This window comes from Purpureocillium lilacinum (genome assembly GCF_023168085.1).
Source record: "Purpureocillium lilacinum CBS 284.36 DNA, scaffold_2, whole genome shotgun sequence".
Classification (NCBI taxonomy): domain Eukaryota; kingdom Fungi; phylum Ascomycota; class Sordariomycetes; order Hypocreales; family Ophiocordycipitaceae; genus Purpureocillium; species Purpureocillium lilacinum.
The window spans coordinates 4819639-4843015 of NW_027072112.1; the positions used below are offsets into that span (position 1 = coordinate 4819639).

The 23377-nt window shown below is 60.3% G+C and overlaps 8 protein-coding genes across 8 annotated transcripts; 2 read left to right on the forward strand and 6 right to left on the reverse strand.

Annotated features, from left to right (window-relative positions):
* Positions 1-432: 432 nt before the first annotated feature.
* Positions 433-2422, forward strand: PLICBS_003210 (uncharacterized protein; the record flags this gene model as incomplete). Its single annotated transcript, XM_018322944.2, has 5 exons — positions 433-841; positions 898-1197; positions 1257-1381; positions 1433-2191; positions 2255-2422. The coding sequence occupies 5 exons, from the start codon at positions 433-435 to the stop codon at positions 2420-2422; spliced, it is 1761 nt and encodes a 586-aa protein (XP_018178174.2).
* Positions 2423-5823: 3401 nt separating this feature from the next.
* Positions 5824-7071, forward strand: PLICBS_003211 (uncharacterized protein; the record flags this gene model as incomplete). The annotated part of the gene is made up of 5 exons (XM_018322945.2): positions 5824-5992; positions 6097-6294; positions 6353-6365; positions 6419-6523; positions 6606-7071. The coding sequence occupies 5 exons, from the start codon at positions 5824-5826 to the stop codon at positions 7069-7071; spliced, it is 951 nt and encodes a 316-aa protein (XP_018178175.1).
* Positions 7072-7498: 427 nt separating this feature from the next.
* Positions 7499-9051, reverse strand: PLICBS_003212 (uncharacterized protein; the record flags this gene model as incomplete). Its single annotated transcript, XM_018322946.2, has 2 exons — positions 7499-8267; positions 8528-9051. The coding sequence occupies 2 exons, from the start codon at positions 9049-9051 to the stop codon at positions 7499-7501; spliced, it is 1293 nt and encodes a 430-aa protein (XP_018178176.2).
* A 3604-nt stretch (positions 9052-12655) lies between these two features.
* On the reverse strand, positions 12656-13231 carry PLICBS_003213 (uncharacterized protein; the record flags this gene model as incomplete). Its single annotated transcript, XM_018322948.2, has 1 exon — positions 12656-13231. One exon carries the CDS (start codon positions 13229-13231, stop codon positions 12656-12658), a length of 576 nt encoding a protein of 191 aa, XP_018178178.2.
* A 600-nt stretch (positions 13232-13831) lies between these two features.
* PLICBS_003214 (uncharacterized protein) lies at positions 13832-15240 on the reverse strand (the record flags this gene model as incomplete). The annotated part of the gene is made up of 4 exons (XM_018322949.2): positions 13832-14300; positions 14399-14597; positions 14663-14680; positions 14745-15240. The coding sequence occupies 4 exons, from the start codon at positions 15238-15240 to the stop codon at positions 13832-13834; spliced, it is 1182 nt and encodes a 393-aa protein (XP_018178179.2).
* A 1907-nt stretch (positions 15241-17147) lies between these two features.
* Positions 17148-18626, reverse strand: PLICBS_003215 (uncharacterized protein; the record flags this gene model as incomplete). The annotated part of the gene is made up of 4 exons (XM_065600182.1): positions 17148-17386; positions 17479-17757; positions 17862-18453; positions 18528-18626. The coding sequence occupies 4 exons, from the start codon at positions 18624-18626 to the stop codon at positions 17148-17150; spliced, it is 1209 nt and encodes a 402-aa protein (XP_065456254.1).
* Positions 18627-20729: 2103 nt separating this feature from the next.
* On the reverse strand, positions 20730-21712 carry PLICBS_003216 (uncharacterized protein; the record flags this gene model as incomplete). The annotated part of the gene is made up of 3 exons (XM_018322950.1): positions 20730-20845; positions 20899-21334; positions 21404-21712. The coding sequence occupies 3 exons, from the start codon at positions 21710-21712 to the stop codon at positions 20730-20732; spliced, it is 861 nt and encodes a 286-aa protein (XP_018178180.1).
* Positions 21713-22236: 524 nt separating this feature from the next.
* On the reverse strand, positions 22237-23058 carry PLICBS_003217 (uncharacterized protein; the record flags this gene model as incomplete). Its single annotated transcript, XM_065600183.1, has 1 exon — positions 22237-23058. One exon carries the CDS (start codon positions 23056-23058, stop codon positions 22237-22239), a length of 822 nt encoding a protein of 273 aa, XP_065456255.1.
* Positions 23059-23377: the final 319 nt, after the last annotated feature.

Here is a 23377-nt window from a genome sequence, read left to right on the forward strand (position 1 = left end):
TAAATCTCTTGTGACTAATTAATTGGTTTCATCAAGTTTGTTCCAGTCCTTGATATCCCATTATTATGCTCTAGACGTCAACTCGATTCCGAACATTCACTGACCTGCCTACCCGGTGCACATGCATACGAATCGGCTGACCAGGTGCCAGCCGTGTGGTATTTCCCGCCCATAATGGGCAAATGAAGTATTCAAATAAGTTTCAGGGCATAATTATTCGACCAGAAACGCCTGAGCCCCGTGGCCGTTGTGCGACCATTTCTCAATGTGGGAGACAGTCAGACTCAAAGTGCTCAGCAGCGGATGACTGGCCGACCAACTTGCGAACCTCTTAACGCGACAAATGGTTCCGTATCCTGGAACTTCCGCCGCTAAACTTTGCTGAATCCGTAAAATTAAATGGCTTCTATCGCAGACCCTTCACTAGCCACCATGCACGGTATCGCAGCCCTGCCCACCGTTGCGTCCCTTGCGGCCTCCGTGCACGCGACCGCCAACGCTCCCGCGTGCAAAGCATTCCCTGGCTCAGCAGACTGGCCGTCTGTAGCGTCATGGACCAAGCTCAACGAGACCCTTGGGGGCAGGCTGCTCGCTCCCGGTCCGCCAGCCGCTGTGTGCCACCCGGCGCAGGCAACGTACAATGCCGATGCCTGCGCGGCGCTCACCCAGGAGTGGACGTCGTTTGACTTTCACACGCGAGACCCGGTGTCGATAATGTGGGAGCAATTTTCCAACAATACGTGTTTGCCGGATCCTAAATACCCGTGCTCACCATCCGGCTACCCGCCGTATGTGGTCAATGCGACGACGCCAGAGCATGTTCAGGCTGGCGTGAACTTTGGTGAGTGTGTGCCGAAGGACTTTTGTCATTACTTGGGCGGCTAATCTGAGGGCAAGCCCGTGAGCACAACGTGCGCCTGGTCGTCAAAGGTACCGGCCACGATGATAATGGCAGGTCAATTGCGCCATTCGCGCTGTCAATCTGGACGCACTACATGCGGGACATTGCTCATCATCGGGGCGAGTTCACGCTGGCAGGGTCGAAGAAGCGGATCAAGGGAAATGCCGTCACCGTGGGAGCAGGAACGCAGATGTATGATGTCTACACGGCGACAGCGAAGAATGGCGAGACGATCGTGGGCGGTGGTGGCAAGTCGGTCGGTGTGGGTGGCTATATCACAGGCGGTGGACACTCCAGTGAGTATACAACCGCCTGCACAAACTCTATGTGTTCCGTCGTTTTGCTGACCGTCTAGTTCTTGCGGCGCGGTACGGGCTTGGTGCGGATAATGTCCTGGAAATGGACATGGTCACGCCAGGTGGCGAGCTCCTGACCATCAACGAGGACCAGAACCGTGATCTCTTCTGGGCCATGCGTGGTGTAAGTGTCTCGCTACGCCTGTTCGTCAGATTCATTTACTGACAGCGACAGGGCGGCGGCTCGACATTCGGCGTCATCACGTCGATGACGCTCAAGACGCATCCTTCACCGAAGATTGCCTTTGCCAACTGGTACGCCGTGACACCCGCCGAATCATCCGTCGGCTTTGATGTCATTGCCTACGTCCTGTCGCAGTTCCCCTCGCTCATGGACAAGGGCGTCTCCGGCTATTTCTACGTTGCCAGGGACACGCCTAACCCCATCCCCTCACCTGACATGCCGGCGACCATCACAGGCGTGCTCGGTGGCTTCATGCTGCAGGATGTCACAGATGGTGAGAAGCTGCAAGAGCTCCTCACGCCACTCAACGAGACCATCAAGGCGCGCTGGAACGGCACTGCGCAGATCCTTCAACAGACGGTCCTGTACGACTCATTCCTCGACTGGTTTAATGTCAACTATGACCAGGGGCTGGCTGGCGCCAATCTGTACAGGGGCTCTAGGCTGGTCGACAAGAAAGCGTTAACGGGCGACCTAAAGGCATTGGCAGAAGCGTACAAGGCAGCCACGGAAGCAGGAGGCGCCATCACGGCATATTTGGTCGCGGGCCAGGGTGTTCGCAATGCGAAGCCACAGGGCGGCTCCAATGCCGTGAACCCGGCGTGGAGGAACGCATACATCCAGTCTCTTACGGGAGTGGCATACGCGCCATTCAACAAGACTGCCGAGGACGAAGTCATTGAGTCGTTGGGCCGGTCGCTTGAGCCACTGAAGAAGCTGACACCCAACAGCGGAGCCTACATCAACGAGGTATGCGGCTCGAGTCTCTCAATGTCCCCGAGCCAGTTGGGCCATGCTAACGATTGCACGCAGGGATTCTTATTCGAAAAGGAATGGCAAAAGACATTCTGGGGCGACAACTACGAGAGGTTGCTGAAGATCAAGAAGAAGGTTGATCCCAAGAATGTACTTGTGTGCTTTCCGTGCGTGGGGAGCGAGGGCTGGAAGCAAAACGAGGACGGGCGACTTTGCAGGGAATAAGGCAGCAGCGTGTTCTATACTCCGTAATTCGCCGACGAATTGTTTTCGTGTCCGAATCACACGTTGGTCGCGCTGACCGCGCTTTCTCCGAACATGGATGCAGGTTTGCTTACTCCAACGATGACTCATTAGTGGTTGATGTCCAACACGCATACATAACACCACAGCCTCAATTGCTTCGGGCGTCGTGATCTCTGCTCGACAGCAACAACGCCACATATCACGAGACGTACAAAATGGGCAAGAAGAAGCGCGTTCAGAAGGGCAAAGCAAGAATGACTCCAGCTTCGCCGGAGCCTTCGTCCTCCTCGATGGCGAGTCCAGGACAAGCAAAAGCCCTCGCCACTTTCGACATCCTCGAAAACATTCTCCAATGCGTTGATATGAAGACGCTCTTGATATCTTGCCAGCGCGTGTGCACATCCTGGCGAGACGCTATTGCAAATTCAGCGCGGCTTCAGCAGAATCTCTTCTTCAAGTCAACTCCCCTAGACAAGCTCGGTGTGCTTCCCTTCCCAGACACGGATGCTACGCAAGGGAACACAGCTGGCCTATCCAGCGATCCCGATGACTCTGATGGGTCTGATGGGTCTGGAGAGTCAGATGAGCAACACCCTATTTCCGGCGACAAGCTGCTTTTGCTTTTGCAAAATCCGCTTTTGAGGACTCATTTCGGGGGCTTTTTCTCGGCCTCAGGCTGGAGTTGGTCAGGACGTTGCGATTCTTGCGGTACCATCGAAGGCTCGACTTTGACCACGTCCTTCGCTTTGTACTGGGGCCGCTCGATGTTCGACTTCCTTACAACTCGCGAGGATCCCTGGCGGCGAAAGGCATTCACGAGAAGGGGAGCGAGCTGGCGGACCATGCTGTTGGCTAAATTCCCTATCACAAAGGTCATCTTCCGGACAAAGTTCAGTGTCTACCGGTCACAAAGGGGAGACACTAGTCGGAGGAATGAAGACGTGTTGGACTTTCCAAACGGACTTCGCATGGGCCAGCTATTTGACCTGTTCTTCTCAATGCTGTACGTGGAGCCTGTGGTTGGATGGCACGATGCCCATGTGGTGTGGAGGATTCCCGGGACCCATTTGGGCAAGCCCGGATGCAAGTGCGATGAAGGTGGGAAGCGCCACGAAAAGAAAAGAACACCTAGCAGCACGCAGAGCTGGGATCTGCTCGTCGACGAGACTTACTACCATATCGCGGGACCAGTACGCAATGAGGCTGGGAGACGGGCTGCGAGAACTCAGGAGCAATGCAAGGATAAAAGGGCTTGTTTGGGGCGTGTTCGTAAGCGAACTGGCCCCAAGTGGATTTTTAGGAGTCAAGATTTCGTCGACGGCTTTGCTGCGTTTGGCACGACCTTGGGAGACAGGACGCGGCTGGTGGAGGAGGAACTCAACAGGCTCAGTCTCGGCTCGGACTCCGTGGAGGGTTGAGCCTTACTGGCGATATATCGGCGGCAGGGAAGTGCAAGGTCGGTGTACCGGCTCAAGTGTCGCTACGCAACTCCAATCATCAGGTGTTCCGTCACCAAAGATTGAAGTACATGTAAGGTCCTCTGTGCGGTCTACTTCAATGTTGTCGAGGTCGATGTCTCTGGAAGGAGACGTACGCTAGACGGTTCTTGCAAAAGAGAACGGTACTCAGGCGGGCAGCATCCAAGCCGTCCCGACATTCAGCGACCGCGGATTCCCCTGTGAAGTCTGCCATCCGAGACCTGCATCACCATCTTGTGTCCCTCTGCGACAAAGCGCGGCCCCATTACAATCCCGCGCCAGGGGATTGGCCACTCCTCCCAAAAAGGAAATAGCCACCCCGGATGAGCGACTTCCGTGGGCCACGACCGCCCAAAGCCGGCCGGGTCTCCAGCCATCCGATGCCTAGCGCCCGCCCGTAGCTGAGGGAGGCGTCGTGCCTCGAACGGGCAGAGCCGTTCGGTGCCCCAAACGCCAAGACAAAGCAACCGCCAAAAAAGTCGTTGATGTCATGTTTGAAGTTGCAGTGTGGCCCTAGTCCAATGGGGCTTTTGGGGATCCCTGCCACCAGTCATGGCGATCCGAAGATCCTTGCGACTTGGGACGGATCTCACTCGCGCTGTGTACAGACCTCTCACAAAGCCCTCGTCCAGGCATGGCCAAAGATAAGAGCAATGTGAATGCCATGTTGACATGCCGCAAGATGACCCAAAATGACCGTATGTATCAGATATCGTCAAGATGCCAGACTGGCATGAACAGCCACAGAGACAAAGCGTCCGGGCATTCCATTGTGCCGGCACGTGGCTTTCCGACATTGCAACGCGCGCTCTGTCGGCCCATCGCTCAGGTCTGGTAGGTCCCATCTCCACGGAATTGATCGGCCGCCGCCACTGCCGGTTAAGCTCAGCCGCCCGGTCACTGCTTTGGAATTGCCTGGCCATGACTGGTCGAGGTTGCAGGCTTGGCTGCCCCGGGGTCGGGACAGCCGTCGGCCCTGGCTTAGAGTTGGCTCGGACGGAGAAGTGGCAGCCATCTACGCCTCCGGGAATTTATATCTCTGCCAAGAAGGAGTAGCATCATTCCGGTGTGTCGAGAAGGCAGGTCCAGAAACCTGAGTGCTGTATTGGTTCCGGCACACCGGAGGTCGAATCCATCCGAGTGAAGCTGCGGGATGATATCCCTTGAGCACTCCTGGCCGTGACATGTTTCGAGGCAGGAAGCCACTTATTGGGCCGCGCCCACCGCACTTGAAGCTCAGCAAGCAACATGAATGAGACTGGAAGCTCTCCTCCGTCGCAACGGATCGTAGGCCGTCCCCCTGCCGGAACATCGGCAACCTACTCCATGCCTCGACGGGCTGGGACCGGACCAGAGATCAGGACTTGCCCGAAGGAGGCCTCTGTTCACTGTGTGCGTGTCTCCCCCGCAAATTCCAAATTACCGCTCCCAGACTGTCTTGCCGCCCATCAGCCAAGCTGCCTAGACCTCCTTTGAGGTTAGGTACGTGACGGTGGGCACCAGGTAGTCTCTTCGATCGTGGAAGCCAGTGCGCCCCTTGCTGCGGTGTGCCTCCTTCCCGATGGTAGTGGCTGCGACACTACCGCGTTGGGATTTGATGGCGCGGCTCCCAAGCCCATCGCGGCCGTGCCTCGGATGTTCGTGGCTCCGACGGCTCAACATGCTCCATGACTTGGCTTCGCGCGGAGAGGTACGTGGCTGTTCCCCTGCCGCGGTGATGGCCCGTGTCGTAGATATCTATGACGGCAAGGCCTGCGCCTTCCCTCGAAGGCCGTGTTGGAGCCATTTCTCTTCTCTGCCTCACTCTACATCCGCCTCTCGCAGCTTCTCCTAAAACCTCAACGACACGTATACTATACTTCGACCTGTTAGACTAAGCTACGCAGCGGCCCGAACATCAACATGCGGTTTACAACTTTCACGCTTGCCGTGGCGACGACTGTCCTCGCGCAGCGTCCCAGCGACACGCCCATCTGCGACTACTACACCACGGCGCTTCTGAAGGAGAACAATGCGACCAACCAAGCCACTCTTCTGACACTGCTGGTCAACACGGTCGTCATCGGGAACTGTAAGTGTATATACTGTCGCTACCGTCTCAAGCAGGGTTTCTATGCCCACGAGATGCTGCACTTGCCCGGCCATAGACAAGCTAGCTGACTTGTGCGTTCGTAGATACGATGCCCAACACGGGTGTCATGGTCCCTGGTATCCTGGCCAAGGGCATGCAGGACGGCGAAGAAGTGAACCTGCTGCCATACTTCAGCGGAGGCCTCAACAGCACCAACAAGAACGGGAAGGCAGGCGTCGTCAACTTCTTGGACGGAGGCGGCGCGGAGCCACTGAAGAAGAACATGCCCGCCAACGACAACAGTAAGCCGTCCGAAGAGTGAATGCGTGACGGAATCAATGCTAACGTTTTGGAACTCAGGCTCTCGACAATAGTGCGCATTATACATGAGAATCATCAAGCGAGTAGTTGCTAACACGTCTCAAGTTTCCTGCTCACCCATCTGTATCAGTTCTTCGGCTCTCTGCTCGGCTGCACCATGCAGGGCATGACGGGCTTTGACGCCTACATGGGCCGCACGTCCATGTACGAGTACGTTTCCCCCCCCCCCCAAAAAGCCAGCGCTTCCTACTCTACCCGTGTCGTGCCCAACATCCTAACAACCTACCACCAGGGTCCACAAGTTCATGGGCCTGGGCAAGGCCGAGGTGGACTACTTCATCGCGCAAGTCGCCCTGGCCGCCCAGTCCTTCGGCGTCACCGACGACGACGTCAAGGCCGTCGGCGAGGCGCTCAACAACGCCTTCAACATGCGCTGCGCCGCGCCCATGGCGGTCCTCAAGACGGCCCGGCCCCAGCTCCAGGCCATCTGCATCGCCGACGACTGCCCCAAGGCCAAGAACGCGACGTGCGACGCCTACGCCAAGGTGACGGAGCCGCAGCCCGTGTCATCGATGATGTCGAGCATGACTGGTTCCTCGACGATGATGCCCACGGGTACGATGACGAGCGGCAGCATGACGGGCACGATGACGCCCACAGGGACTGCGACTGAGAGCTCTGTGCCTACGGCCGGGGCTGGCCAGGTGGGCCTCAATGTTGCCGCCGCGGCCGCCGGTATCCTTGCCTTTGCGCTTTAAACTGTGGTAACCGTCGGCGGTTCAATTGCAGTGTGGCAGCAATGTACATGTAGCGGCGCTAATATGGTAGTCACGTCCTCGACGCCGCGGAATTGGGCAAGGCGTGACAATGATAAGTTGCAGATTGGTAAAGGTCGAATAAATCTGAAGACTACCGGAGAAACGCTGTGCTTCCAAGCTGTGTATATACAACGCCCCTTCCCATGCTCTAAATAACACGCAAAAGTTGCGATGCCATCTCCCTGCTACATGCTCCCGTAGCATTTCCAATTTGCGCCATGTTCCAAAAAATAAGCAGTCCCTTTCTGTTTCATGCAGCCGTGATTGTTCATGCTTGCGCTGCAACGATTTTGCTTGCTAGTATTCAACTTGGTGGTGGTGGTGGTGGTGCGTGACCCGAGATTAAAGGCAGCAACCCGACATATGTTCAAAAGGCTCGCCATCGGTGCTTGACGTTGACTATTTTGCGGAACCGCAACTTCTTCTTCTTGGCCGGGGTGTCCTGCTGCTGCTGCTGCTGCTGCTGTTGCTGCAGCTGGCGGTCCTGGTCTTCTTGTGGTGGCGGAGACGGCTCCTGTAGCAACACGGCGGGCTCACAGCCGCCAATGCTGTTGGCGCCGGTAGTAGAGGTGCTGCTGCCGCCAGTGCTGAAGCTGCCGGCTGCGTCGGAGCCATTGGCGGAGCGGCCGAGCACGACGCCGAGGGAGCGGGTCGTGCCCTGGCCCGCCTGGCACTGCATCAACTCCCCGAGATCGCGGCCGACACGGCGGGCATAGGCAAAGGTGTAGACGTCGGGCCCATCAAAGATTTCAATGGTGGTGATGGGCAGAGGGATGATGGAGAGGACGGGGATGCCGGCGAGGGTATAGCCGGAGAGGGGAGTCTGGACGCGGGTCCGGGTGGGCGACGAAGGCACGGGCGTGATGTCGTCGGTTCCAGGCGGCGGCGGCGATGATGAGGACGGGATTGCTGTTGCCGCTGGCGTTGTCGCCAAGGCTGACTGGTGAGGTGACTGTGGTTGAGGATTGCGGGCAGGTGGTGAGTAATGCGGCAGCGACTCCCTATTGATGCCGCCCTCGTCAAAGACGTCGTCGAGCTGGCGCATGCGGGCGGCGAGGACGGTGTTGGAGGTGAGCAGGCGTGTCATGCGGTGCTCGAGCCCCACCCGGGCGTTCTGGGCATCGGCTTCGCCTGGGCTGTTTTTTGCGTAGTGTCGTGTCAGTGAATCGGTCACATTCTGGGCGCGATTGGGGCCCATGGGTTCGCGGCCCCCCCGGGCGGCTTGGCAAGCCTCCTGGAGCAAGACCCCGTCTTGGCGCTCACCCGTCTTGGCGATCCTCGGAATATAAATTCGGGATGCATAACGGCGAGGAGGGGCAGCAACGAGATGGGACGGGCTGGATGGGACGGGACGGGCCAAGCCCTGATGTGATGGGACGGGTGCGGGCAGACTCACCATTTCAGTATCGTCATCATCATCGTCATGGACAGGTTGTGCCACCGGATGCGGGCGCACAGCGCGGTTATCTTCTGGCCACAGTCGGCATCGCCAGCGTTGCACGAGGGCGCTGGCCCATCCGACACGAGAAGGCCCTGCCGCTGCGCCTCGAGCTGCGCACAGAGGGTCTGCAGGTCGGAGAAGGCGAGGACGGTGTCGGTGAGGGTGGCGATGAGGTCGTCGACGGCGATCCAGGTGCCGCGCTCAGGGAAGGGCAGCCGCGCCGACTCGAGCAGCGCAAACGTCTTGTAGAGGATGTGCACCGTCGAGCGGGCCTGCTTGATCTCCTGCAGCGCCTGGTTGAGGTACGGTGTGACTTTGGTCGCGGGCAGGTTGAGATCCCAGATGGCGTCAATCGTGCGCCCACCCACGGCGAGGAGGCCGATGATGGCTGTCGTCACGGACAGCTTCTCGGGCGCCATCAAAGGAGCGAAGGCGACCGGTGCCGACGTCGATGCCAATGTTGCTGCTGCCATGGCCATGATCTGCTTTGGATGGCGGCCAGAGCAGCGGCCACTGTGTCGTGTCCGCTTCGGTTTCCTGCGGTCGCTGAGTCGGGTATTTATCGAGGCAGTCGCCCGCCTTCAATTCCTGGGCGTCGCCAATCTATCCTCCTCCCCTTTCCACAGAAGTCCCGCCGTCCCAAGTCGCGGAGGGCCGCGTGCCTGTCGTATCGTCGTCGTCGCCGGGTGCTGTCGTCGTCGGCCACTCGATGCGGCTGCTCGCTGTCTGGCTGCTGGCTGTCGCTGGCGGGTTGCAGCGGAGGGGTGCGCCACACGGGGATCCCTGCCCCCAAGTTGCAAAAGTCACAGCCACCTTGTTGGGCTGTCGCGAGGCAATCGTCAAGGTCGTCGGCGAGGTGGTGAACGGTGATGATGGAAAGAGAGGAATCCAGGACGGCCTGGGATGCGAGACAAGACGCCCATCGGATCCGAGACCCCGCAGGTGCAACGCGAGTGCCAAAAAAGGGTCTCGCGAGAGGACGGGGACGGCGAGGACAGCGACGAGACAAGGTCCGGATAATCGGCATATGGTGCAAGGCTGTTCGGGCCACGGACTGCCGTTTGTGGCGGGGCCACTCTCCACTCGACGGAGCGCTGCCGAGTTTCCGAGAGCTGGCTGGATGGCAGGCGTGTGCGAAGCAGCAGGCGCGGCGCGAGGGGGACCTCCATCACTCAAGGTTCCGTCCGGGCAGTGAATGAAACCTGGAACGTCCAGCTGGTGCGCTGGTGCCCTGCCCAGTGCCCTGCCCAAAGCCTCCAGCGGCGCTGCCTGTTGGTGCCTCCCGCCTGTCACCTCGCCTCCCATCTGGCTGTCCGCCTCCTTCCCCCAATCAACAGCCCGCTCGCTCCACTGGGAGCTGCTCCCGTCGCCGCTCAGGTGGTCTCCGCGGGCATGGAACCTGGAACCTGGAACCTCCAGCGGGCAGCAACAGCGACTGGCGGGAGCGACAGCTGGAGGCAGTCACCCGGTGCGGCGGCACAGGGCGCCATCCACTACGCAATCCACCTCATCAATCAACTGGAATTGGATGCATGACCAGTCGTCCGTCCCTGCATTGATCTCTCACCACCACCTCGTCAACTTGCAACCTACGGCGTCCCTCGCGCCCTTGTCAACGCTACCTACCGGGAGCCTACTTGCTACCAACGAGGGTCGCACCGCCGGGCACGCGACGGCCGAGCCGCTCCCGACCAGCAGACGCTACTCCAGACCAAAGGTTTTTGCCAGGATTTCCCTGCCCGCCCACCGTCTACCTCAGTATTCCGACTGCCACGACGTACCTGCGCGGCTGCAGCGCGCCGCCGCACAGGTACAGTAATATCAATCCATGGATGGCCTCCAACTCGTACTCTCGCCAAATCGATGCCGCCCTGGCCCAGCCCCGGCCCAGCACAGTGGCTGCACCACCCACCCGACGACCGCCAGCTGGGCGCCCAACGGGCCTTCTGGCCCCCTCCGGTCTCGCTAGTTCCGGTCCACGGCCCCGTCAGAGTCGAGGCCAATTCTGCTCCAGGCGCCAGCCCGTTCAGTCGACGCCTGGCGGCCTGCCCGCCTGCCCGCCTGCCCACCGCGCGTTTGCCATCGAACGGACCTCGAGGCACCACCAACCAGCTCGCCGCATTGCATCACAACGTGGCACAAGGACCAGGCCCAACAGACCCGAACCCCTGTTCCCGGCTCACGCCGACCTCATTGGCGTTTTGCCGCCGTGGACGTGCAAGCACAAGGGAACAGGCCGTCGTCGTCTTCAGTGCGTGCTCTCGCCTACGGCCCGTACAAGTAAGAAAATGTACTGGCCCTGAAACAGCTCGTCGCACGGACAGCCGTCTTTGCCGTTACACTGGCGCGCCGCCCGCGTCTCCGGAGCTCGTCCACTTCCCGTTCCATGGCAGGGACCGCCAAAGGCAATCGGCGCGGACAGGATCGCCAGGCGAACGTGAGTGGGCGGCCGTCAAAGACAGTGGAGGAGGGCAGGCAAAGACGGCAGCGCTAAAGCTGGCCGCCTGCCAGCCCGCTCCACCCCGTGGCGGCCGACAGACGGAGTTCGGCACGCCTCCCCGTCCCTGGACTCGCTCGCGCTGTCACGGATGAGCACGAACGAGCATGGATGGGGGGCTGACGGCGGCCGAGTGGGTGGCAGCCTTCCTGCCTGACTGAATTCAAGACCCCACCACACCCTGAACCTCGCTCGAGCTTGGTGCGGCTCGCCCTCGTTCAGCCCGGCGACAGACCGACTCAGGTCTCGTCCTTCACAATTTCTCGCCGCCGCGACTGCCGGTGCCGGCCCCGGCCACGGATCTGGCGTCCATCGTCGTCTTCGTTCGGCGAGCACGCGAGCAATCGGCAGGCGTCCCGGTCACCGGTGGACTTGCACCCGCCTCGTGTTTGCCCGGTCTGCCCCTGCATCGCAAGTTTGCATCGGCCCACTGACGGCACGCTCGGCTGCCATTGTCGGCCTCCCATCCCGTCGCGAGCGCCCCATGGCAGCGCAAATCACTGCGCGGGCCGCCAGCACAGAGCTATACCGCACACTACAGTACAGCGCATCGCATGTAGATGCGAAGCGCTGCAGAATACCGCCAGCCGCATCGACGCCGCCGATATCCTGACTCGCGCGAGTCTTCAAGAGAATGCCGCTTTCCGCCCGCCGAGCCTTGGTTGAGATGCATTCGGCAGCCAGTGCCGCGGATAACCATTCATCGTCATGGAAATGCCCAACATGCTTCTCCGACATGCCTGTCGGATGCCTGTCGGGACCTTGCCGGTATCCGCGTCGTCGTCATGCATCAGCAGGCAGTCAGTCGTCCGCACCGGGTGCGCGTCCACCACGGACCATGTGATGGCGACAATCGCTGCCGTCTGCTGAGGCATTCGCGCGGGTAGTGCAACCGTCCCCTCGTTTCTGCCATTCCTTGCCTGCCGGAATTGCCAAAATGGGTGATTCCTAGTGGACGATGTCTGTGGTGGTGCTTCGGGCAGAAAGCACGGCACTGACCACGTCACATGCTGTGTGAGACGATTCTGTGCTTTCCAGGGCCACTGGGGCAAGTCGTCGATTCCGTGCCGGTCCGTCCAGCGTACGAGTTTCCAAGAAGTGGCCAATGAATCGGGACCAGCCAATCTGGTTTTGAACCCTGCCGCGCAGACGTGAAGACGTGCCAGGTCGATGCTGCTAGGAGGTGTGATGCATCCATCTCCTCGTGAGGCCGGCGCGTACGCCTATGGAGTACACGCCGATGACAGACCCGATACCTCGTATTATGTATGTTGAGCCGCTTACACCAAGTCCAGCTGAGGGTACACAATGCCCCCATATCTGTATTGGGAACACGGCACATATTAAGGGGTTGCTTTACGTGCTGCAAGCTGACCTGGCATCACTTCATGTACGAGTTGTACTGGAGGGTCGTCGCCGGCTCGCACGTCGGTCTAAAGTTGGCTTTTGACATCAATTCGTCATGAAACGGAGCCGTTCATCAAGAGTAAAACGTGCACTGACTCTCTGCACGCCACCCGTAGGTGGCCTTCCCCAACACTTCCATCCAAATCAGCAGCCACTGCACTCCTCGTCACTCACTCCCCCTATAACACCACAGCTATATTCAAGATGGCCATGCTCAACATGGCCAGGAACTCTTGCCTGTGACGCAGCACCCGCTCACCCACATGGCCCATCAACCTGTTGAACATGATTACAAAGTCGCCCTCCGACATAATACTCATATCCGCGCACCCGCCGCCGTGGTCTCCCGCCCACATCATCTGCTCCACCACGTCGCCGAACTCGAGGTCCGTGTTGGGCAACAACAACATCCCCTTGTCGTCGCCGTCGTCGTCATCCCAGCTCGAGGTGCCGCCGCCGTCTCCGGCGCGGCGGCGCATGGTGTCGAAGTCGCGCCGCATGCGCGCGTACAGCGCCTCGCGCACGCTTCCCGCGTGCTCGTCGTAGTCGGCGGAATACTGCCGCGGGTCTTCCTGCGCGTCGGCCTCCATTGCCACGGCAAGCGCGAAGAAGCTCTCGAGAAGTGTGTCGCCGAGGTTGCGCAGGTCGTAGCACACGGCTATCCGCCACGCGTCGCGGGTGAGGCACCGGCTGCAGGGCCCTCGGATGGGGCTGCCGGCTGGGCAACCTGTGCGGCAGGTACGACCAACGGCCATGTTCAAGTTCTTCGAGACCGTACTCCGTACAATGATGCGCTCGTCTTTTCGTAGCTGGAGAATAAATGCTGGTGCCGGCGCATCTGAACGAAGGGGGGCGGTATCGGAGTGACAGGCAGGTGTACGGCCGTTGCGGCCCATGAATGCGTAACGGACCGTTTTAACAGACACATGAGGGCAGTCATGCATTCAACGCCGGCCCTTTGATAGAGTGAGCATTGTGACGAAAGTCCAAAAATAGTGCCCGGTATCAAAGGGGAGGATTCACTTGGCGCAACCGCCGTCATGCAGACAAAGAAGCAGCGACACTGCCCCCCTTATTCTTGCGACGAGTCTGACAGCAAGCCTGGAAACCAGCCACGACTGCACGCTCCTACCAACGCCAACTTCTATGCCTCGGCGCGCTCATAACTCGTTCCCGCCAGCATCGCGGGACAGTCTGTTTTCCTTCCTCGGGTCGAGCTGCGGGCGTCACCACCTTCACGGATTTCTCAACCAGCCCTAAACGTACTCCGCGAGTCCTTCTCCTTCTTTTCTTTTCGATTCGCTCTCCTGTGCCTCTTTTCCTGTTATTCCTTTCTTTCCAAACGGCGGCAGTGACTACGTGCCGTAGTCGGCAGGACTCGCCGGTTTCTGAGCATACCAGAAGTAATAAGGAAAGTACCTATGCACGGAGATGTCGTCGATGGACTGCCGCGCTAGGGCGAGGTCAATCTGGACGGCGGTGGGGTCTAGACCGAGCGCCTCAAAGGGCCTGCCGGCAAACGTGGATATGAACTCGTCGACGGCGCGCTTCTGGTAGAGGCCGATGAGGCGCATGGTCTTGTCCTTGGCCCAGACGCCAATGGGCACCTTGAGCACCTTGCAGTGCACGTTGGTGAAGCCCGCGTCGCGCAGGTACGGCTCGAGGCGCGCCGCGATGGTGGTGCTGAGCCCGAGCTTGGCCCACGCCTTGCCGGCCGTGGCGTACAGGCGCACGAAGGGGTCGTCCTCGGGCATGGTGCCGTCGTCGCAGCTGGGCACACCCATGAGCTCTTGGAACTCGATCCAGCCGCCGGGCCGCAGGCATCTGGAGTTGCGTCGACCGTTAGACGGGGTTATCTCTCGCCATCGAGGAGACGAAGGGGGCTTATTCCACAGTGGATAGGGGAAGGGGGGCACACGTACTCGTACGCATGTTCCATAACGATGCTGATATCCTTGAGAATCACGGCCATGAAGCGAAAGTGGACGAGGTCGACATTTCGCACCAGCCAGTCCTGCTCGCAGTCGTCGACGAGGAACTCGACGTTGGGCGGGACCCATAGCGGCTGTATCGGGGTCAAGTCGATGCCGCAGACCCGCGCGCTGGGATATTTGTCTCCGACTTGGGTGGCGAGGGTCAGTATTGCTATTTACTTATAGCTTCGCTCGGAGATGCGGGCGTCAAACCTTCAATCGCCCAGATGCCTATGGTCGGTTCCCACGTTAGCTAAGAGTACAGCGACAACAGCCCACGCCGAGTTTGACTTACCCGTCCCCGTGCCAATGTCCAGAATCGACTGCGGGTTGTCGCCTACGGGAGAAAAGAAGAGCGTGCCGTCAGTCAACTCCATGAGCATGGCATGCTTCATGTCCTCGCGATCCTGCTCCTGGTCGTCGTTGGGGATCGGGTAGCGGCCGTTCTTGAAGCACTGATAGCGGCGGCCGCGCTCGTACGTGCAGGCGTAGACGCTCGAGGTGACGCTCGTGGACCCATCGTTGAAGGGATCGTCGGTGAGGTCGAACTCGTCCTCTTCGCCTGGCTGGCTGGCCACCTCGATGGTCGGGGCCTCGACGGTCGCGACGGTGGGCGAGGGGCTCGAAGCGCGCGCATGTTGCTGTTGCGGTTGCTGCTGTGGTGGTTGCGGCGGCTTCTGCTGCGGTAGCGGCTGTTGCGGCTGTTGCTGCTCCTCGTGCTGCTGCTGCTGAGACGGTGGCAGCTGGGGCGGCGGCGGCGGCTGGCCGGTGTCACTATCGTGGGGCTCCATCCCTGGGCTTGTGCTGGGGGGGCGCTGGCGTGGCTTGCTGCTGGCGACGATGCTCTCGGGATGCGTCACGATGCTTCGACCGGGGTTCGACAGCCGTGTACAAGCAGGGCCCGAAGAGAATTAAAGAACAAAAAAAATCGACCTTCGAGGCTCACGGGCGCCTCCGATCGTGGAACCCAACGTGACCCCGGCAGAGGCGTAAATCGGGCGTCAAGCTCGACCAACAGAGGGCCCCTCAACAACAAGCACAAGCACAAAGCAATGAGCACATGGACCAGCTCGTAATCATTCGGCGCAGGGCCTATGGACCGTGGGTAGGGATGCTTCGTTTACGACGGGGCGGCGGGGAAGCGAGACGGGAAAGATAATAAAGGCACGGAGTAGAGATATTGAAGCTGGCAGGTGGTTCCTTCCTCGGCTGCAGCTCGTGTCGGCCGGGCCGTGGTGTTTTGTTTCCCTTCCCGCTTCTGGCTCTGACATTCGAAACGGGCGCCGTGCTTCAACGGCGGCGGCTCTGCATGGTGTCATATTTTTTTTTTCCTTGGTAGCGACGAGGCTGTCCTTGTCTCATCCCCGCGGTCTGCCTGCGACCTGTCCCACCCAAGGCCCTTGGCTCCCCCCTTCTTCCCCTCGTGCAGCAGCCACATCACGGGGGCTTGTGCGACGGGGCCCCGGGAAGGGAGAACGGGACTGGACTCGACTCTGCGCGCCGAGGTACATACGGATGCGGGTAACTGCCCCGTGCAAGGAGGAGGGATGAGGACATGGTTCCTGGGGCACGGCGGGCATCGGACCTGGAATGCCCTCGCAGGGACGAAGAGTACCAAGTACCTCATGCTGCCCTTGCGCGCATGTCACAGCACTGCATGTTGCCGTGACGCACTTCGTACAGCTTTCCCTTCTCGCCCGCTGCGTGCGAGCGATGCGATGCGGGCGAGAGTGGGCTGCTCCCATGTCAGGTGCGGCGGGCAGAAGTGACAGGTCAGTGGCAGCTCGGCCGGCTGTGTTGGCCCGTCGAGACACATCTGGTGGCGTCGCGTGGAAGACGCAGGTTGGTTCGGACGCCGGGCGGCTCGCCGCTAGTCTGATTGTTCCCAGGGCGTCATTGCGTCTCTGAGGGGCATTGAGATAATCTGAGAGGTTTTGCGGTCCATCCAAGTCCCACCGGGAGGATCCATGGACGGCTGCATTTGACGCCTTGTAGGTCCCTCATCTTGTCCGGGGGTGGCCGACGTGCCTTGCGATTGAGAGGAACCAAATTACCTCTGCGCTGCCTGCCGGCGATCGAGACAGCCGGGCGGGAGGAGCCCCAGGCATGCCAGGAACGGGAGCCTCTGTTAGGTCCAGATGCGCTGCTAGCCCGCGCGCCTCAGGCCCTAGCTTCCGCGCTGGGGCAAGATCTCTTCCAGGGCTTAAAACTGCCCGCCTGCCCAGGTGCAAAAGAACTTGTGGGCACCGCTTGGGGCACCTCAAGTCCTGCATGCAAGGAGGCGGACGAGCGTCAAGAGGAGCCTCGGCATGAACCCGTTTGTTTGTCCCTTTCTTGACATTGGTGGGAACATTCCGCTATCAACAAATCAGTGAAAACGGGGCAGGTATAGCCGCCCGCCGCGGGGGGGCTTTAGACGACGCGGGCAGCGGCCAACGTACCTCCATACATCCCGCCGCTGCCGCCCCGCCCCGTACCGCACCCTCAGCGTTGCCTCCATGCCCGCCGCCAGTGGGCCCCCCCTAAGCGCAGCGGTTGAACCAACTTCCAAGTTCGCCATGCACCCAGAACGACAAACTAAACCCAAACGTAACCGCCTTGCATCACGCATCACATCATCACATCACCTCGCCTCGCCTCACATAATAACCCGCCCAAGCAAGCGAGCTGCGCCGCCGCCCGCCGGCCCCCAAATCCCTCAGGCGCTCCGCCCGTGGCCCTGTGTCACCATGAGCATCTTACGTATCGTCTCCAGGTCAAACGACTTCTCGGCCTCCTGCAGCGACTGCTGCACCGCCTTGGCTCCGCGCGCGACCACCTCGTCGTCAAAGTCCTGCATCGCCTTTGCTGCGTCAGCCCCGCTGCCGCGAACCTGCACCAGGCTATCGACGTAGTTGCGCACGTCGGTGATGCAATGCTGGAGCCCCTGCCCGCGGTCTGCTCCGCCGCCGCCCCCATGCGGCCCGCTCGTCAGCTTTGCCGCCTTCATCACATACATCTCCTCCATGCACGGGTGGAGGAAAACTCACATATCAGCATCGGGTGCGCCGCGTCGCCCGCCAGCGTCGCCCGCCCGCCCAGGTTGTCCCACGGAACCGGCACCCAGTACTTCATCTCGTCGATGAAGACGCGGCTGCCCTCGGGCGTCCAGTCAATTGCCGACTGGAACACCCCCGACAAGGCGCTGGTCTCCCGGTTGATGTAGTCGAGCGCCTCCTGGTCCCGCAGATGCACCGACTCGCCGCGCCAGATCTTGACCCAGAACGTCGTCCAAGTCGACTTGTCTTGCGGGTCGTCCACCGCCATCGCTGGCCGTCCGCTGTCAGCAAAATGGCCCATCCAAGGGTTCACGGTGTTGAGCACAAGCGGCTATCAAAGGGAGCGACGCTCAGATTCTGGGGAAACAACGTACTGCCCACGGCCCCGACCGAGCTTGTGCCCATCATCAGCGCCGCCACGGGATGCATCTTCAAGATGGCCTCTGTCTTTTCCGCGTCCCCATATTGCGTGATGCCCGTCGCGAACAGAAACCCGGACCGCTGCACGCGCGCCCGCTCCGCGCCGGCCAACAGCTCTCGAGTCTTGGACGACACCCCGTCCGCGCCAAGTACCTGCTCCGCCTCAAACTTCTCGCCGTCTTCAAACTCAAGGACCACCGCCCCGCCGTCTTCCGTCTTGCTCAGCCGCGACAGCGCCTTGTTCCAGCGGATGTCTACGCCACGCGTGAACAGTCGCCGGAGCGCCTGCCGGCTCACCCGCCGGGCCCCGGGCGTCGGGCTCCGGAACAGGACGTCTCCCGTGAGCGCGTTGTAGCATGGCAGGCTCTCCGCTTCCTCATTGAACTCCAGATGCGGGTTGCAAAAGGACTGCGGCAGGTCCGCCAGGATGTCTTCCGGGAGCAGCTCCGTGAGCATCGGCAGGGCCCAATGCATGAGCATCGTCCAGTCCCGCTCTCGCGCATCGGGCCCAGGATCTCTGTCGAAGACGACGGCGTTGAAGCCATTCTGTGGTCGAGCGAGGTCAGTGTCCGCAAGTGCATCCAGACCGTCCCGCACAGCCCATGGTTTTTTGCGCTCACCTTGTGCAGGCCATGAGCCGCAAGGAGACCCGTCAGTCCCGCCCCGATGATGGCTATCGTCGGCGAGTCGGGAGAGCTGGCGCTCACTTTGTGACCCATCATGCAAGGCTGTCTGCTTGAGGCAATGCCAGGACAGCAAGGAGGATGTCTCGCAGGATGAAGAGACGAGAAAACAACGCCAGCTCCGGGGAGGCCATGTCGGCGCCGCTGCTGCTGCTCTCCCCGCCCGAACTGTCCGCCATGTCGAGGCCAAACATCGTCTTTCAACGACGCCCCTGCCTGCCGATCCACTAGCCCGCGACCCAGAGCCAGAGCGGCGGTAGCGGTGACGCTACTCTGGCCATGGTCTGACAAGTCATCGACGGCCGCCACTGTGCATGTACCAGTGGACTGATGGCGCGAGTGTGTCCAAACACGTCCCGAGGCGTCCCCGTCGCCTGGTCCCGTCGCAGGGATGGTGCAGCCCAACCCATGGTAACAGGCGTTCTCGGTGCTCTTGGCCAATGGTCAGGGGTGATATGTGATACTGGGAGCCGCGGCCAGCAGGCCCGCGGCCGCGAGCGCCGTCAAGGGCAAGCGTGAACTCGTCCGAGACGAGGCGCGGCTTAGCTTGCGCCGTGTTCTGGTACGGGATCCAATCCAATGCAATGCAGCTGCGCAGACATGGACGCGCCAGCGCAGCACCAGCATATCAGCCCCGGCCCGGGTCCCTCGCTGACGAACGGCGGGACAGACAGCTGGAGCCGCCCCTCATGGGGTGGAGAGACCGTTGACGACTGTTGAAGACGGACGGATTGCCGAGCTGGGACGCCGCCACATGGAACATTGGATGCAGCACTGCGCCGACCCCGCATGAGACCAGCAAGGGCCGCGCCAAGCAAGCCCGTGTTGCCTTGCACTTTTTCTCTTGTCTTTTTTTGTTTGCTTCTCCCGCTTCTCCCCCTTGTCTCTTTTTTTATCTTTTTTTCTTTCTCTCTTCCAAAAAGGGCGGGCGGGAACGGACCGAAGACCCCGGCCAAGACCGATCCGGCCCGTCCGCCATCGCCGCCATTGTCAACCCTCATCCTCGCTTCCCAGCGTCATCCTTGCCAGTGCTAGTTATGTCCCACCCGCTCGGGCGAATTCAGCGCCGTTTTGTTCACGACCCTGCATGCATGTGCCTACGCACTAGACAGGTGGGGGCCCAGACACCCAGCAGAGTTCATGATCAGTCTGAAACGTATCTGCATTCTCTGCCGTCGTCCTGTCTGCGCTGCTTGTATGTTCAAGAATGGTCAGACTTCGACCGGAAGGCAGGACGTGCCGTTACGAAGACCTCCGACAGTTCCCCCACACTCGGTGGTTTCCAGCGTCGCGGAGGAGATGGGTTTATAACTCGAATGACCTATAAAATGTGAGTTAAGGGATGCAAGAAAAAAAAGCCCTCGCAGCAGGCCAAGACCGAGTGGTGCATAAGCCAAGAGCATTGTCCATACGAAGTATACCTGCAGCGCCTCAAAAAGTACTCACCCTATAGCTCCAACCTCTTCAAATGCTGCCAACTCCGCCGGCATCCCCTGTCGGCCGGTCCCGGGGCTCAACCCGTTGTAACGGTCGCAATGACGGCGGGGATAGAATTGAAGCTCACCAAGAGATGCCGTGCAACGTGGGTGCCACAAGAGACCTGGCGAGGCTGCTTGGCCATCACGTAGGAATCCTTCGAGCCAACCCTCGTCAGTGGACAGTACACCCTTGACGCGCTGCAGATCGTCCAGGGCTGAAGTATAACGAAAAGATTCGATTCAAGAGCAAGTTGAGTATTTGAGGTTACCCATCGTGGCGAGAAATTTCTTCCAACTCACCCAACGACCAAGTTGATAGGTCCTGCCACAGCTTTTGACACGCCCATCCACTTAGTCGGCCGTCGACAACCTAAGAGCGAGAGCGATGTGCTCACCATTGACCGGACGCGTTCCTGCCATGCGAGAGCTGTGACTATGTCAACGCAACGTCATCTAACCAGTAGTCGATCGTCGCCTGGTGTTCCCTCACATTGTCAACCTGGCGCCTTTCGGCGGTACCGCAAGTAGCACATCAATTCACTCAAGCAATTCGCTCAACGCCGCCAGACGAGCCCAATTGTGTAGCAAACAGCTATTATACAGCCTTGAGATCCAAGCCTGCTCCCGCCGAGGTAATGTACACAAACATGACTCCAACCGCCTACGCGCCACCGCCGCCGCCACCGCTGCTGTGTCGCGCCCTCTTTCGACCGCTTCCCGTTGCCGGGTGCATCTTCTCGTTGCGCTCCCGCTTGAGCTTGTCGTCGAGGACACGCGCTTCTCACTGTTAGCAACTGTAATCCACCACTGACCGCGGAAGGGAGACATACTGAGGACGTCGTATCCGAACTGGGGGTACTCCAAGCACAGCGACTTGAACTCGTCCTCGGCCTCGGCGCGCAGGGTGTGCGAGCGCGTGGCCCAGAAGCTGGCAATCGGCGCGCGAACCGTCTTGTCGTCGTTGCTGGTGTTGGCGTAGACATAGCGGGCGTACGTGATCTCGCCCTTGGCAGTGGAGTTGACGCAGTGAATCTTGGAGCTGGCCAGAGTTCGCAGGTTCGTCATGCCGAACTTCTCGGCCAGGGTATACAGGCGCGCGTGCTTCAGCAGGTGGACGCCCGTGTCGTCGACGGCCGGCAGGCTGGGGTCGGATTCGAGGACGCGCTGGCCGGGCAGCTTCTTGGGGAAGTATTCGCCCGTATAGAGGAACTCAAGGAACGAGCCCACCGTGTCGAGGTTCATGTCGGGGAGCTCGATTTGTCGCGGCTACGGGATCGCGGTCAGTGGCATGGCACGCGCGCCAGGCGCGCAACAGGTCGGGAATTGGCGGCTCACACTGCCATCGTCGACGAAGCCCTGGCAGGCAGTCTCGAAGTACGGGCTCTGCACGAGCAGGGCCTGATGCGCCGAGAGGAGCGTTTGCTCGTCGCCCTGGCCGACCAGCAGGTTCACAATCGGGCTCTGCAGGTAGCTGGTGAAGCTCGTTCGCGCGGGCGGGGCGCTCTCCTCAGCTACCATGGACGTGTCTGCGCCATCACCACCCCCCTCTTCCTGGTGCGCGGCGGTGCTCGCCTCCTCGCCCATCTCCACGTCGCCGCCCGCGTTGGTCGACGTGTCGTCGTGCGCGTTCTCGTCGTGCGGCATCGTCGCGGCGCGGGAAGCAATGCGCGATCGGTAGGGGAGCTATTCTATGCCAATTGCGTTCCAACGAGAGCGGATATGCGCGGATTGATTGGCAATGCGAAGGGGCATTGCCAAGGCGGCGAGGCTGTCGCAGGTTGTCGCAGGCTGGTGAGGCTACGCAATTGCGAGTTTGGACGATTGGAGCTACTGGTGGTGTGGTCGCTGAGGAGCTCTGGGGGTGATGAGTGGCTGCCTGCCATTGGCCCACCTGCCAGGCACAAAACAGCCAGATGGCCCCACAACCGAGCTGCAAGGGTGCACCGTGACGGAAGGAGCGTCCCAGATCTCGAGTCGAGGCGCTTGCCCGAAAACCCACGACGGACCCGGCGAAAGGGGAAGGCACCAGACACAATATACACAGCTGAAGATTCCTCATGTAAGAGACCGTAGCGTCTACTCTCAATCTCCAGATTTTGTCCCTCATCTTATATCGTAAGCTTGTTCACGGCCGACACTGTCCCGTGCTGCGCTGAGTCCACCCGACCTCACTCCACCTCCAGCAGCAGTCCTGGCAAGAGCTCCAGCGATATCCGTCCTCGCCCATCTCCCTGCAATGCGAGCCGTATTCCAGACGCGCCGTCCGTCCCCGACAGCAAGATGACATGCTTTCCCTCGGTCGACTCGGACGGCACGCCAAAATGCCAGTACCGCTCGATGCCGTAAACAGACACGGAGCTCGAGGCGTTGTGGACGGCATCGTACACCTGACCCAGCGGCGTGAGAAACTGCCACGGCACTGCCAGCGATACTGACGAAACGCCTCTCGCGCCGCACGGATGCAGGACTTGCTCAGGGTGTTCTTCGTATGGCACCCTTAGGTTCCGCGGCGTGCGATCCAGGCACCAAAATGGCACCCATCCGGGCCAGGAAGGGCTCCCGTCGGCTGTCCGTCCAGTGGCGACTGCCCATCTTATTACCGTACCGTCTGGCTTCGTTCTGCCACCGGCTACCGGGTCGTCGTAGGTGTAGCCTGCTTGTGCATCGGCGACGCGTTGCTGCACGGCCCCGAAACCGCCTTCGTGGGGTAACGTGTACGCCCAGTCGACGATGTTGTTCTCCTTTAGATTTCCCCAGCGATGCCGCCTCCGTCGCTCGGGGTCGACGTCGTCGAAAAAGGCGATGAACTCGATGTAGACACCATCGGCCAGGAGGATGAGTTTATTGGACGTGAGCCCATCGGCGTGCGCGCCTCCAGGAGCCACGACTAGCACATCCTGGAGTCGATCCGGGATGGTCTGGAGCGTCTGGTGCGACACGAGGATGACGATGTGGTCGAGCGTTGGCCGAGGACCAGCTGGGCCAGACATGGTATTTTGAAGACGAAGAGCGATTACCGGTCTTCAATCTGGATCAACTCTACAAAGGAGAAACTACCAACACGCCGAGCGGCAGCCCACGCAAGCCTTCAAACTCTGTCGAACGGCCACGAGCGAGGCGGGGTAGATTGCGCGACATGTTGGGCTGCGTCCCCAAACTCAATGGGCCAATGGGGCTTACGCAGAGCCGTGATGAGACATGCAGGAATTGAAACGAATCCCTTGGGCAGGTCGACCGGCGCACACGATGGAACCGTTTGGATTAAGAGGGCAATGGTGATGGCCTGGCGTCTGTCGATGACGAACAAAG